The sequence below is a fragment of the Macaca thibetana genome, chromosome 14, assembly GCF_024542745.1.
Source record: "Macaca thibetana thibetana isolate TM-01 chromosome 14, ASM2454274v1, whole genome shotgun sequence".
In the NCBI taxonomy this organism is placed as follows: domain Eukaryota; kingdom Metazoa; phylum Chordata; class Mammalia; order Primates; family Cercopithecidae; genus Macaca; species Macaca thibetana.
Window position 1 is genome coordinate 13645190 of NC_065591.1, and position 12666 is coordinate 13657855.

The 12666-nt window shown below is 38.5% G+C and overlaps 1 protein-coding gene across 3 annotated transcripts in view; it reads left to right on the forward strand.

Moving 5' to 3' along the window:
* Positions 1 to 12666, forward strand: part of LOC126935511 (membrane-spanning 4-domains subfamily A member 4A-like) — a 37935-nt gene that overhangs the window by 6305 nt on the left and 18964 nt on the right. For 2 of the 3 annotated variants that reach the window (XM_050757016.1, XM_050757018.1), the window contains exon 2: positions 10231 to 10390. In XM_050757016.1, the coding sequence (XP_050612973.1) occupies positions 10247 to 10390 (144 nt within the window). In that variant the 5' untranslated portion in view covers positions 10231 to 10246. Of the gene's footprint in view, positions 1 to 3881; positions 4003 to 10230; positions 10391 to 12666 lie in introns of all 3 variants that reach the window. The other variant, XM_050757017.1, reaches the window with a different exon arrangement.

Genomic DNA, 12666 nt, shown 5'->3' on the forward strand with positions numbered 1-12666 from the left:
GAATGCCTCAATAGATTAAAAAAATTAAGAAAATCTAATACTTTGTATGATAAAAATACTCATCCAATGAGGAATAGAAGGGAATCACTCCCCCACCAAATAAAAAGCTATTAGAATTAATGAATAAGTTAAGCAAGCTTGAAGGATACAAATAATATATGCAAATGAACAGATACTTCAAAAGAAGGTGTACATGCAGCCAACAATCATATGAAAAAAAGCTCAACATCACTGGTCATTAAAGAAATGCAAGTGAAAACCATAATGAGATGCCTCCCTTACACCAATCAGAATGACTATTATCAAAAAGTCAAAAAAATAACAGATGCTAACGAGGTTGTGGAGAAGAAGGAATGTTAATACACTGTTGGTGTGAGTGTAAATTAGTTCAACCACTGTGGAACACTGTGGTGATTCCTCAAAAACCTAAAACCGGAAATACCATTCAACCCAGTAATCCTGTTCTGGGTATATATGCAAAGGAATAGAAATCATTCTGTTTTAAAGACACATGCACACATTATGTTCATTGCAGCACTATTCACAATAGCAAAGACATGGAATCAACTTAAAACCTCATCAATAGTAGGTTCAATAAAGAAAATAATGTGGTATATATACACCATGAAATGCTACGCAGCCATAAAAAAAAAAGAACAAGATCATGTCCATTGCAGGAACATGGATAGAGCTGGAGGCCATTATCCTTAGTAAACTAACACAGGAACAGAAAACCAAATACTGCATGTTCTCACTTATAAGTGGAGCTAGATGATGAGAACACATGAGCACATCAAGGGGAACAACACACACTGGGGCTTCTTAGAGGGTGGAGGCTGAGAAAAGGGAGAAGAGCAGAAAAAAATAAATTATAGGTGCTAGTCTTAAAACATGGGTGATATGGTTGGGCGCAGTGGCTCATGCATGTAATCCCAGAACTTTGGAAGTCTGAGGTGGATGGATCATCTGAGGTCAGGAGTTCAAGACCAGACTGGACAACATGGTGAAACCCCATCTCTACTAAAAATACAAAAATTAGCCAGGTATGGTTGTGCACGCCTGTAGTCCCAGGTGCTCTGGAGGCTGAGGCAGGAGAATTGCTTGAACCCTGGAGGCGGAGGTTGTAGTGAGCTGAGATCACACCACTGCACTCCAGACTGGGTGACAGAGCAAGACTCGGTTTCAAAAAAAAAAAAAAAAAAAACCTGGATGATAAAATAATCTGTAAATCAAATGCTGTGACACAATACCTGTGTAACCAACCTGCACATGTACCCCTGAAGTTAAAATAAAAGTTAAATTAAACATATACACATACAAAAATAAATTGGAGTTCTATATGTTAGCATTGAATAATTTTAAAAATGAAATTAAGACAATCTCATTTATAATAGTTTCAAATAGAACAAAATTCTTGGGAATAAATTTATCAAAATAAGCGCAAGACTTGTACACCAAATACTACAAAATGTTAAAAGAAATTAAAGAAAATTTAAATAAATGAAAAAAACTCATATGCAGGAACTTGAAGGCTTAATATTGTTAAGATGGTAATATTACTCAAATTGAGCTACAGATTCAACACAATCTTTAAAAAAAATCAAGCTACCTTATTTCAGAAATTTACAAGCTAATTCTAAAATCATATGGAAATACAAGGGACTCAGAATAGTTCAAACAATTTTTGAAAAAGAAAAATAGTTTGGTGCACTTACACTTTCCAAATTCAAAACTTACTACAAAGCTATAATTTTAAGACAGTGTGGTATTGGCATGAGGACAGACATATAGAACAATGGAATAGAATTGAATAAAATTGTCTAAAAATAAAAATGGGATGGAATAGAATTGTCTAGAAATAAACTTCTATATTTATGACTAGCTGATTTTTGACAAGGATAACATGACTACTAAGTGAGAAAAGAATAGTCTGTTTAGCAAATCATGGTTGAACAACTTCAGATTCACAAGCAAAAGAATGAAGTTGGACACTTTCTTCCACCAAACAAAACAATTCAAAGTGGAGCAAAAACCGAAATGTAAGACCTAAATGTAAGACCTTTTCGAGGAAAAAATAGCCTTAATGACCTTGGTTTAGTAGTGGCTTCTTAGATATGACAACAAAGCTCAAGCCATAAAAGAAAAGCAGATAAATTAGGTTTTATCATAATGAAAAACCCTGGCTGGGTGCAGTGGCTCACGCCTGTAATCCCAGCACTTTGGGAGGCTGAGGTCAGGGGGATCACCTGAGGTCAGGAGTTCAAGAGCAGCCTGGCCAACATGGTGAAACCCCAAAATCCAAAAATACAAAAATTAGCCCAGCATGATGGCGGGTGCCTATAATCCCAGCTATTGGGAGGCTGAGGCAGGAGAATCCCTTGAACCCAGGAGGTGGATGTTGCAGTGAGCTGAGATCATGACATTGCACTCCAGCCTGAACTACAGAGTGAATCTCCATCTCAAAAAAAAGGAAGGAAGGAAGGAAGGAAGGAAGGAAGGAAGGAAGGAAGGAAGGAAGGAAGGAAGGAAGGAAGGAAGGAAGGAGAAAAGAAAAGAAGAAAGGAAAAGGAAAAAGAAAGAAAGGAAAGGAAGAGAAAGAAAGAGAAAAAGAAAGAGAGAGGGAGGGAGGGAGGGAGGAAGGAGGGAAGGAAGGAAGGAAGGGAAAAAGAGACAGAGGGAGGGAGGGAAAGAAAGAGAGGGAAAGACAGAAAGAAAGAAAGGAAGGAAGGAAAGAAAGAAAAAGAAAGAAAGAAAGGAAGGAAGAACAGAAAGAAGGAAGAAAGAAAAGAAAGAGAAAGGGAGGGAGGAAGGAAGGAAGGAAGGAAGGAAGGAAGGAAGGAAGGAAAGGAAGGAAGGAAGGAAAGGCTCCTATTTCAAAGGACACCATGAAGAAAGTGTAAAGACAACCCATGGGATATGGAAGAAAATATTTGCCAATACTATATCATATAAACCACTTGTATCCAGAACATATAAAGAATTCCTACAATTCAACTATTTAAAAAAACTTAATTTAAAAGTGGGAATATAAGTTGAATAGGCATTTTTCTAAGGAAAACATACAAATAGCACATGAAAAGATGTTCAACATCATTTGTAATTAAAAAATGCAAATCAAAACTACAAAGAGATATTAATTCACACACACTAGGATAGAAAAAACAAAAAAGACGTTAATGAGTGGTGGTGAGCATATGGAGAGATTGGATCTCTCAAATATTGTTATTCAAATTCTAAACCGGTGCAGCCATCTTGGAAATGATTTGGCAGCTTTGCAAAATTTCAACGATTAACCCGTCTTATGATCTAGCTCTTCCACTCCCAAGGAGAAATAAAAACATATATCTACACAAAAACCTGTACGATGGATTTTCTTAGCAGCATTACCGGTAATAGCCAAAAGATGGAAACAACCCAAATGTCCATCAATTGAGGAATGAATAAATATGCAAACAGAGGAGCTCTTCTGTTCACCAGACTAGCGTAGTGGATCCTCTTAAGCAAAGGAGTTCTGAAATTACATCTCCTAGATTTAAATTTTGGTTCTGCCACTGTTTACTAAAGTTACTTAATTTTGTGTTTCTGTAATTCTGTCTTGTAAATAATAGAGCATAACTCTTAGGGGAATTTCATGATGAAATGACAAATAAAACATTTAAAACATTGCATGTCACATAATAAAAAGTAAGTACATATTATTATTTTTTTTTTTTTTTAAGACAGAGTCTCGTTCTGTTGCCCAGGCTGGAGTGCAGTGGCATGATCTCGGCTCACTGCAAGCTCCGCCTCCTAGGTTCTTGCCATTCTCCTGCCTCAACCTCCCGAGTAGCTGGGACTACAGGCGCCTGTCACCGCACTCAGCTAATTTTTTGTATTTTTAGTAGAGACGGGGTTTCACCGTGTTAGCCAGGATGGTCTCTATCTCCTGACCTCATGATCTGCCCACCTCGGCCTCCCAAAGTACTGGGATTACAGGCATGATCCACCGCGCCTGGCCCATAAGTAAGTACATATTAACTATTTTTATTAGTCTTCCTACTATCACTTACCAATTTTCTGGCCTGAAGTATAAAACATAAACTTCCTCTAACACTTCCTGCCACTCAAGAACATGCTGGAGAGGGGCTTTATTTCTGGCATGACCCTGCTCCAACCTGCTCCTGTCTTGGGGGAAGTGGAAAAGAGGAGAAGAGGGGTCTATATAATTGGAGAGAGCATGTTATTCGTGGTACCGTGTTGTCCGAGGTTGACTCTTCCTCTCTTTTGCAGTTTGTCTCAAAGATTGGTCAGAAGAGTCAGGGTTGTGCTTGTTTTTGCTCTCATGGACTAAGTGAGATACAAGACTATGTAGAGGCCGGCCAGGAGGCCCTCCTCTTTCTCTTGCAGTGTCTGTTCTAATGATAATGGAGTTAGTGAAGTGGGTTACATTTACTTGCTATTGAGTAGGTATATTGAGACCTATATGTAGACTTTAACATCCTGTAAGCAGAACACAAAATTCAGATACAGAGCAAAGAGATAAAATAAAACAGCAGGCCTTATTTTTGGTCTTACATTTAATACATACCCTCAAATTTTGTTAAACTTGGGAGAATTGTTCTCCTCTGGGCTTAAAGTCATTATAATAAAGCCCATAGTTTGATCATTTACCAACTTGTCCCAGAAGGGAGACAATTTATTTCAAACATTTGAAGACCTACATCGAAGATATCCAGGCCTCCCCAAAATTTCTCTTTCAAAAAAGTAAGGTGGTACAAGGGACAGTGTGTGGAGATTATTTTACAATCCTACAAGTAGTCGCTAATCAAGAGTGGCAAGATCTAATGGGAACAGGACCCCTAAGAGGGCTATGAACCTGCAAATGTCCTTTCTCGGCTGAAGGTCCAACAATTAATTACTTTGTCCATGTTAAAAATCTGGAGGTTTAAGATCCATCACTGTGGCTCACACCTATAATCCAAGCACTATGGGAGGGAGGCTGAGGTGGGAAGATTGCTTGATGCTGTGAATTTGAGAACAACCTGGGCAACGTGGCAAAACTCCATCTCTACAAAAAGTACAAAAATTAACTGGATGTGCTGGCATGCACCTGTAATCCCAGCTACTTTGGTGGCTGAGGTCGAGGTTGCAGTGAGTCATGATAACGGCACTGCACTCCAGCTTAGGTGACAGAATGAGACCCTGTCAAAAAATTCTGGTAGTTTGTCACTGATGCCTTCTGTTACCTACACTGTATGCTCAGTAGCTCATTAAATGATGACCTTCTTTGCCTCTTTTGACAGTTTTTGATTTGAAGCTTATTTTATCTGATCTAAGTATAGGCAATCCTTCTCCTTTGACTACTATTTGCATGAAGTATTTCATCCCTTCACTTTCAGCCTATGTTTTTTTCTTAAAGCTAAAGTGAGACTCTTATAGCATATAGTTAGATCTTGTTTTTTTTTTTAAATTCAGCCACTCTATGATTGAAGAATTTAATTCCTTTATATTTAAGGTTGTTATTAACAGGTAAGTAGTTAGTAGTGCTATTTTGTTATTTTGGGGGTGGTTGTTTTTGCAGATATTTCTTTATTTCTTCATCTCTTGTATCCTTTTGTGATTTGGTAATTTTATGAAGTACTAAGCGTTTAATTTTTTATCATTCATTTATCTGCTGCAGTTCTTATAATTCTTATAGCTCTGAAGGCTGGGAAGTCTAAGGGCACACATGATGTAAACCTCTGGTGAGGGTGATCCCATGGAGGAAGGTGGAAGTGAGTGCACAAAGCAAAGAGAGAGAGATGGGGCCAAATTTATTCTTTTATCAGGAGTCCACTCCTGCCATAATTAACCCTCTCCCAAGATAATGATATTTATCCATTCATGAGGATGAAGGTCTCTGATGTAATTATTTCTAGAAGGTCACACCTCTTAAAACTGTTACAATGGCAATTAAGTTTTCACATGAGTTTTAGAGGGAACATTGAAACCATAGCATTTCATTCACAGCCCTCTGAAACTCATGTTCTTCTCACATGCAAAATACATTAATTCTGTCTCAATCGCCTCAAAAGTTTTTACCCATTCTAGCATCAACTTTAAAGTTCTAAGTCCAGAGTCGTCAGAAGCAGATATGGATGAGACTCAAGGTATGATTTATCGGGAGGCAAATGTTTCCAGCTGTGAACCTGTGAAATCAAAACTAGTGATTTGTTTCCAAAATATAATGGTGAGACAGGTACAGAATAGACTCTCTCAGTTCAAAAGGGAGAACCAGGCAAGAAAAAGGCATAACTGGTTTCAAGTGAGTCCAAAACCCAACAGAGAAGACAGCATTAAGCTTTAAATCTGGAGAATAATTTCCTTTGACTCCATGTCCTGAATCCTGGGAATGCTGACTGGGGCCCTCAGACATGGCCCCGCTCCCATATCTTTGCTGGGCTCAGTCCGTGCTTCAGGTCTGTTAGGTTGGAGTTGCATGCTAGTGGCCTTATGGTTCTGAGATCTCAAAGGTAGCCCCACTCCCTTGGCTCCACTAGGCATATCCCTAACTGTGACTGTCTGTGTTGGCTCTGACTCCGCATTCCCACTCAGCTTTGCCCTAATAGAGGCTCTTAGAAGTGGCTCCACTCCCGTAGCTATATGTGACATTCTTTGATCCTAGTTGGAGAAAGCCATGCCCCTACAGCTCTTGCAGTCTGTGAGCCTGTACACATGGATTCCACCAAGGTTTACAGCTTGTGCCTTCCAGGCACAGGTATTCCAGGCATAGTGGCAGTGCGAGCTGAGGTCCTAGGCTCAGGGTCTTGCAAAACTACTGTGGCATCTGGCACAGGATCACTCACCCAGTCGTGGCTGGATGCAGATTACCCACAAACCTGAGGCTATAACTCTAAAGCACACCTCAGTAACTCAAGCCTGCGAAGCAGGGATGGAATTGAGACAGATTCTGGGGTCAGTGCACAACATCATCAAGGTTCCAGGGAAGGAGGCGTGCTCTGGAGGCTTGAGTTCTGAGGAGCAGGTTACAGTTCAAATTTGGGTTCCAGAGCCAATAGGGTAAAGCAGCAACTCCAACCCTGGGAGATGGAGTGCCACACAGTGGTAACTTTAGACCCTGAGACGGCAGGGCATGGCAATATCCCAGGCTGTGTAAGGCTGGATGTAGCAGCAGCAAGGCCTTGGGAATGGCTAGGCCTGTCTGTAGCTTTTTCCTTGGGTTTCTTGGAGCAGTGTAGAAATGACCCCCTAGGGAGCCAGGGTTTCTCAGAAGCTTAGACTCCAGGGGACTAGTCAGTTCCAGGGAGGTGGGGCACTGCACTATTTTGCCTGGATGGTGGGGTGACATATTTCAATCAAAGCTATGGGTGCCCAGACAGAGGAGCACAGTTTCAACTTGAGTTTGGAGGGGCAGGGTGCACCAGCGACTAAGATGGGGGCATGGAGCAGTTCCATGGCAGCCTGGCCTCGGCAGGTAGAGAGTAGATAGCAGCCGTTTGGCTCAGGTATGGCTCAGGTATGGCTCGCAGGTGTGCATAGTGTAGTGGGGGTTAAGCCTCAGAGATGGAGGGGTACAATGGCTACTCTGAAGCAGAATGCACTCTAGCAGTGATTCAGTTCCAACAAGGGGAAGCACAGTAGCAGCTCGGGCCATGGGGGCCAGGGCACAGTGTCAGCTCCTCCTCTGAGATAGAACAGACATGTGGACTTCAGGTAGCTCCGTCAGCTGAGCTCAGGGTCTGTGAAGATGCTAAGTGTCTCCAGTAGGATTGCAGGTGTCTATGGTGGTGTTGGGAGCTGCTGGGGTCCTGTCACTTACCTTTTCCCTGCAGGAAGAAGGCCCTCCTGACTCAGAGCTGGTCTAACTGGGGGAAGGGTGGTGGAGGAAAGGTATTTTCTCTCCTTCTTCATGCAGCCATCCTGGGTTTCTGTGCTTTACAAGGTTTCTGCTACTCCTTTGCTGTTTTCTGGTGCTCTTCTTTAGTTATTTTGGTTGGAATGTAGCTATTTATTCATTTTGTGTGTGTGTGTGTGTGTGTGTGTGTGTGTGTGTGTGTGTGTGTCTTTGTGATAGTGACGAGGGTTAGTAACTTCTAGTTGTCCATGTTGCTGACATTCTCTAGAATTCTAATCAGACATATTCTAGACCTTTTAATTCTACACTTCTCATCTTTTAACCTTTCTTCTATTGTGACCATTTTCTTGTTTCTCTGTAGAATTCTTGGTGATTTGTTCAATTTTTTTCCAGTTGACTAATTCTACTTTCAGCTATTCCTTGTTATTTAACACAGTGGCAAAATTTTTTCTGTCAACATTATTTTATATTTGAAATTTGTTTGAGACCATGTTGCAAAATGTTGTGTCACTTTTTGCACTTTAACTTTTCATTTTTGTGATTTCATTTTCAATTGAATAAAGTATCCATACTTTTTACATATTCTATATTTGGTATATATCTAGATGCTCCTAATCTGTGGGGCTTCTTGGAGGCTTGTATCAAGGATATCTACTTCCTTCTTTATGGACTCCAACGTAAGACTTATTCAGAGACTAATTGTTTTCTAAGCATGTGTCTTTTTGGTGGGATTTCTCCTTTACTACTGACTTTGATCGTTCTCAGAACTATAATTCTCCAGGGAAGTGATAGGTATCAGCTGATGCATTTAATTCCCAGGATTATGATCAATAATTTATGCCGTATACCTCAAGGAGACTCTTATCTTTGATAAGTATAATCTGAAATCTGTGTACTTTTTCTACATTTTCCCCCAAATTTATCCTTATGCAATCTTTGTTTTTAACACTCATTTCACCTGATTTACAGAGATTTTACTTGTTTCTCACTTTCATAACAAAATGGAGTTCTAATTCTGTTTGTCCAAATTGTTTTTGGAACTTTTCTAGACGAGATAAGAACAAGAACATTGACTTTTTGTTTACATCCTTACATTTAAGTCCTTAACTACTTCAATCACATTTACATTATATATTTCTTATTAATTATTAATTATATTTATCTTTCTTTTAAAAAATACTTTTCTTATTTTATAATTTGTAATTTTGTACTTTTTATTTTTACTGCTTTTCATAACTTTGAATGTCTACATTACTAAAATTAATGTTCTAAATGATTAATCTTTTATTTTTATTTTAACTTTTCCCCTCTAGCTTTCTCTGAAATTCACCCTCCTTCTCCTAACTTTAATCAATTTTATTGCCAGATAGCTAATAATGTATTTTCATTGATTTATCAAAGGTAAATATAGGATGACAATTATTTCCACAGAAATCTGAATTTTTTCTGAACATAGCAAATTTGGGCTACAATAACTTTTTTTTTCATTATGTTACCAATAAAAGGGTGCACATTTCCAAAGTTAAGACTTTTTAGCATATATGCTCCATTGAAATCAACCATGACTTGAAGGATATTAGCAAGCTTCACTTCCCTAAAATTTTATGGAAGTGGGCCATGAAACATCTGAATATGAATTGAAATACACAGATAAACATTTCCACGTGGCTTTAGCCTGTCTCCACATTACTTGGTGGGAGTCATACTGAGGAGAGACAGAGGCATAACAGTCACATCTTTGTGCTTGGAATCTCAAAAAATGGCTTTATGTATCCTTGCTATGCACCAGCAAGTTAGAATTTAAAGTACCGTAATAGGAAAAGAGATTTAAATTTGTGGTGCGAAGAATATGACTCAGAGCCGTAAGTTTTATTCCCAAAGTTCAGAGCTTATGGGACAAAATACAAGGTTACATGGGAAGATTTTCAGCCCTGAGAATTTAACTGTGCTCTGGTTATAAAAGGAGGAGCTATACAATACTGTACCATAAATTGGAAGGCAGATGAGTTTGTGTAGCTTATTACTATTACAAAAGTAATCCTTCACGGGGAAGTGGCTCTAATCAAGGGACTAGGCTTTAAAAGGGATAGAAATAAAATCTGAGCAGACTTGGGATTTGAAGTTGAAGAAATTTCTCTAATTTACCTCATTTCTGTCAACATGTCCTCTCTTCTAGCATATTATTGATATCATGTAACATTTAAGTCAATCTCTCTCTCTCTCTCTCCACCCCTGCTTAATGTGTTGCCTCTTCCACTTCCCTAGCTGTAACAACTGTTATAATATTGGAGGGAAAGGTAGACCAGGTTTTGTCCTTGGGGGAATCTGCCCGAAAGTATAAAGTCTTTCTTTTGTCATTTCCAGGACCTCATCCTAAATTACATTTCTTATTGTAGCACCTTTTCTGCTGCCATGACAACCATGCAAGGAATGGAACAGGCTACGCCAGGGGCTGGCCCTGGTGTGCCCCAGTTGGGAAACATGGGTGTCATACATTCATATCTGTGGAAAGGATTGCAAGAGAAGTTCTTGAAGGGGGAACCCAAAGTCCTTGGGGTAAGTCAGTTGCAAATCTGGGAGAAGACCAATAGTGTTGTAAACTCATGTTTGATCAGATCTAATGCCAAATGCACTGTCCCACCAGCCTCTTAATATATCAACCAGCCCTAGCAACATCAGTATTTAATTTCAGGCCCTTTCTTTGAAAAAATACATCATATTCTACCACATCATGCTTCCAAATTAGTTATATTTAAAGTATATTGACTTCAGATCTATTCTATGGTTGTGGATCATCCATGATAATTATATTTGACTTCAGCATAGAAGAACAGCAAAAGAAAAGACCACCTGTGCACTAGCCGACGCCCCCTCCACAGGCCTTCCTGATAGCAGATAGATGCATATTGCTACTCTTTCTGTCTGGTACCTTTTCTTAGCCCACTGCTCAGAGGATGAAAAATCTGTTATTCTCTGAGCATTTCCATCTGGAGTCTCAAGTGAACGTGTCTAAAAACAATGTAGAATTAAAAGAATGTCAGGTTAGGGCAGGTGAAAGAACATGAAATATAGGTTTATCACTAGCCCAAGCTTCAAACCACTGAGAAAATATCATTGTGGACTCTTTGGATTCCTTCTTTTTTTTTTTTTTTTTTTTTTTTTTTGCATTATTCATTTTTTGGGGGGAAAATATAGCTATTTTTCATGAAATAGGTTATTTATGTTGGCACATACTAGATTCAATTTTTTAATGTATAAATAATTATTTTAAAATATACTGCATGTTTTAGGGACGTTTTAGGCTTAAAGAACAATTGAGAGCAAAAGTACAGGTATATCCCATATGCCCCTTGCCCCGACACGTGCATAGCTTTTTAATTATCAACTTCCCCCACCAGAGTGGGACATTTGTTCCAACTGATGAACCTATGTTGACACATCATTACTCAAAGTACACAAATCACAATGGGGTTCATTCTCTGTGTTGTGTGTTCTATGGGTTTTAACAAAGGTATAGTGATAGAATCTACCTTTATAGTATCATACAAAGTAGTTTCACTTCCCTAAACATTCTCTGTGCTCTGCCCATTCATCCTTTCCTCCCACCAATCCCTGGCAACTACTAATCTTTTATTGTCTTCATAGTTTGCCTTTTCCAGAAAGTCATACCGTTAACATTGTAAAATAGGTAGTTTTTAAAGACTGCCTTCCTTCACCTAATAACATGCATTTAAATTTCCTCCATGTTTTCTTATGGCTTAATAGCTCATTTATTTTTAGTGCTGAATAATATTTCATTGTGTAGAGGTACCACAGTTTATTTATGCATTCACCTGCTGAAGGACATCTTGATAGCTCCCAAACTTTGGCAATTAGGAGTAATGTTGCTATAAATATCTGTGTGCATGTTATGTGTGGACATAAGTTTTCAACTTAACAGGTAAGTATGATTGCTATATTGTATGGTAAGAGCATGTTTAGTTTTGTAAGAAACTGCCAAACCGTCTTCCCTGTTACTTTGCGATGTGGAAGATGTCAGTCAGCAGTGAATGAGAGTTCCTGCTGTTCTACATAATAGGCAGCATTTGGTGTCCTCAATGTTCTGGATTTTTACCATTCGAATAGGTGTGTAGTCCAGTCTCATTACCATTTTAATTTTCATTTCCCTGGTGACATAAGATGTGGAGCATCTTTTTATATGTTTATTTACCATCTCTGTATCTTCTTTCTTGAGGTGTCTTATTAAAGTTTTTGGCACTTTTTTTTAACTGAGATGTTATATGCTTAATGCTGAGTTTTAAGTTTGTTGTATATTTTGGATAACAGTCCTTCGTCAGGTATGTTTTTTGCAAAATCTTCTGTCAGTCTATGGTTTATCTTTTCGTCTCCTGACAGTGTCTTCTGCAGAGCAGAATTTTTTTAATTTTAATAAAATTAAGATGATTAATTCTGTATTTCATGGGTTGTGCCTTTGGTATTTTATTGACAAATTCATCACCAAAACCAAGGTCATCTAGATTTTGGCCTATGTCATCTGTTAAGAGTTTCAGAGTTTTGAGTTTAACATTTGTGTCTGTGATTTATTTTGAGTTAATTTTTGTGAAGAATACAAGGTATGTGTCTAAGTTCAATTTTTGCCTATGGAGGTCCAGTTTTTTAAGTCATATTTTTTTTTTTTTGGAAAGACTATTTTTCTAATTGTATTACCTTAGCCCTTTATCAAAGATCACTTGACTATACTTCTGTGTCTATTTCTAGGCTTTCTATTCTATTCAGTTGATCTATTTGTCTATTTCTTTGCCAATACCACATAGTCCTGATTACTATCACTT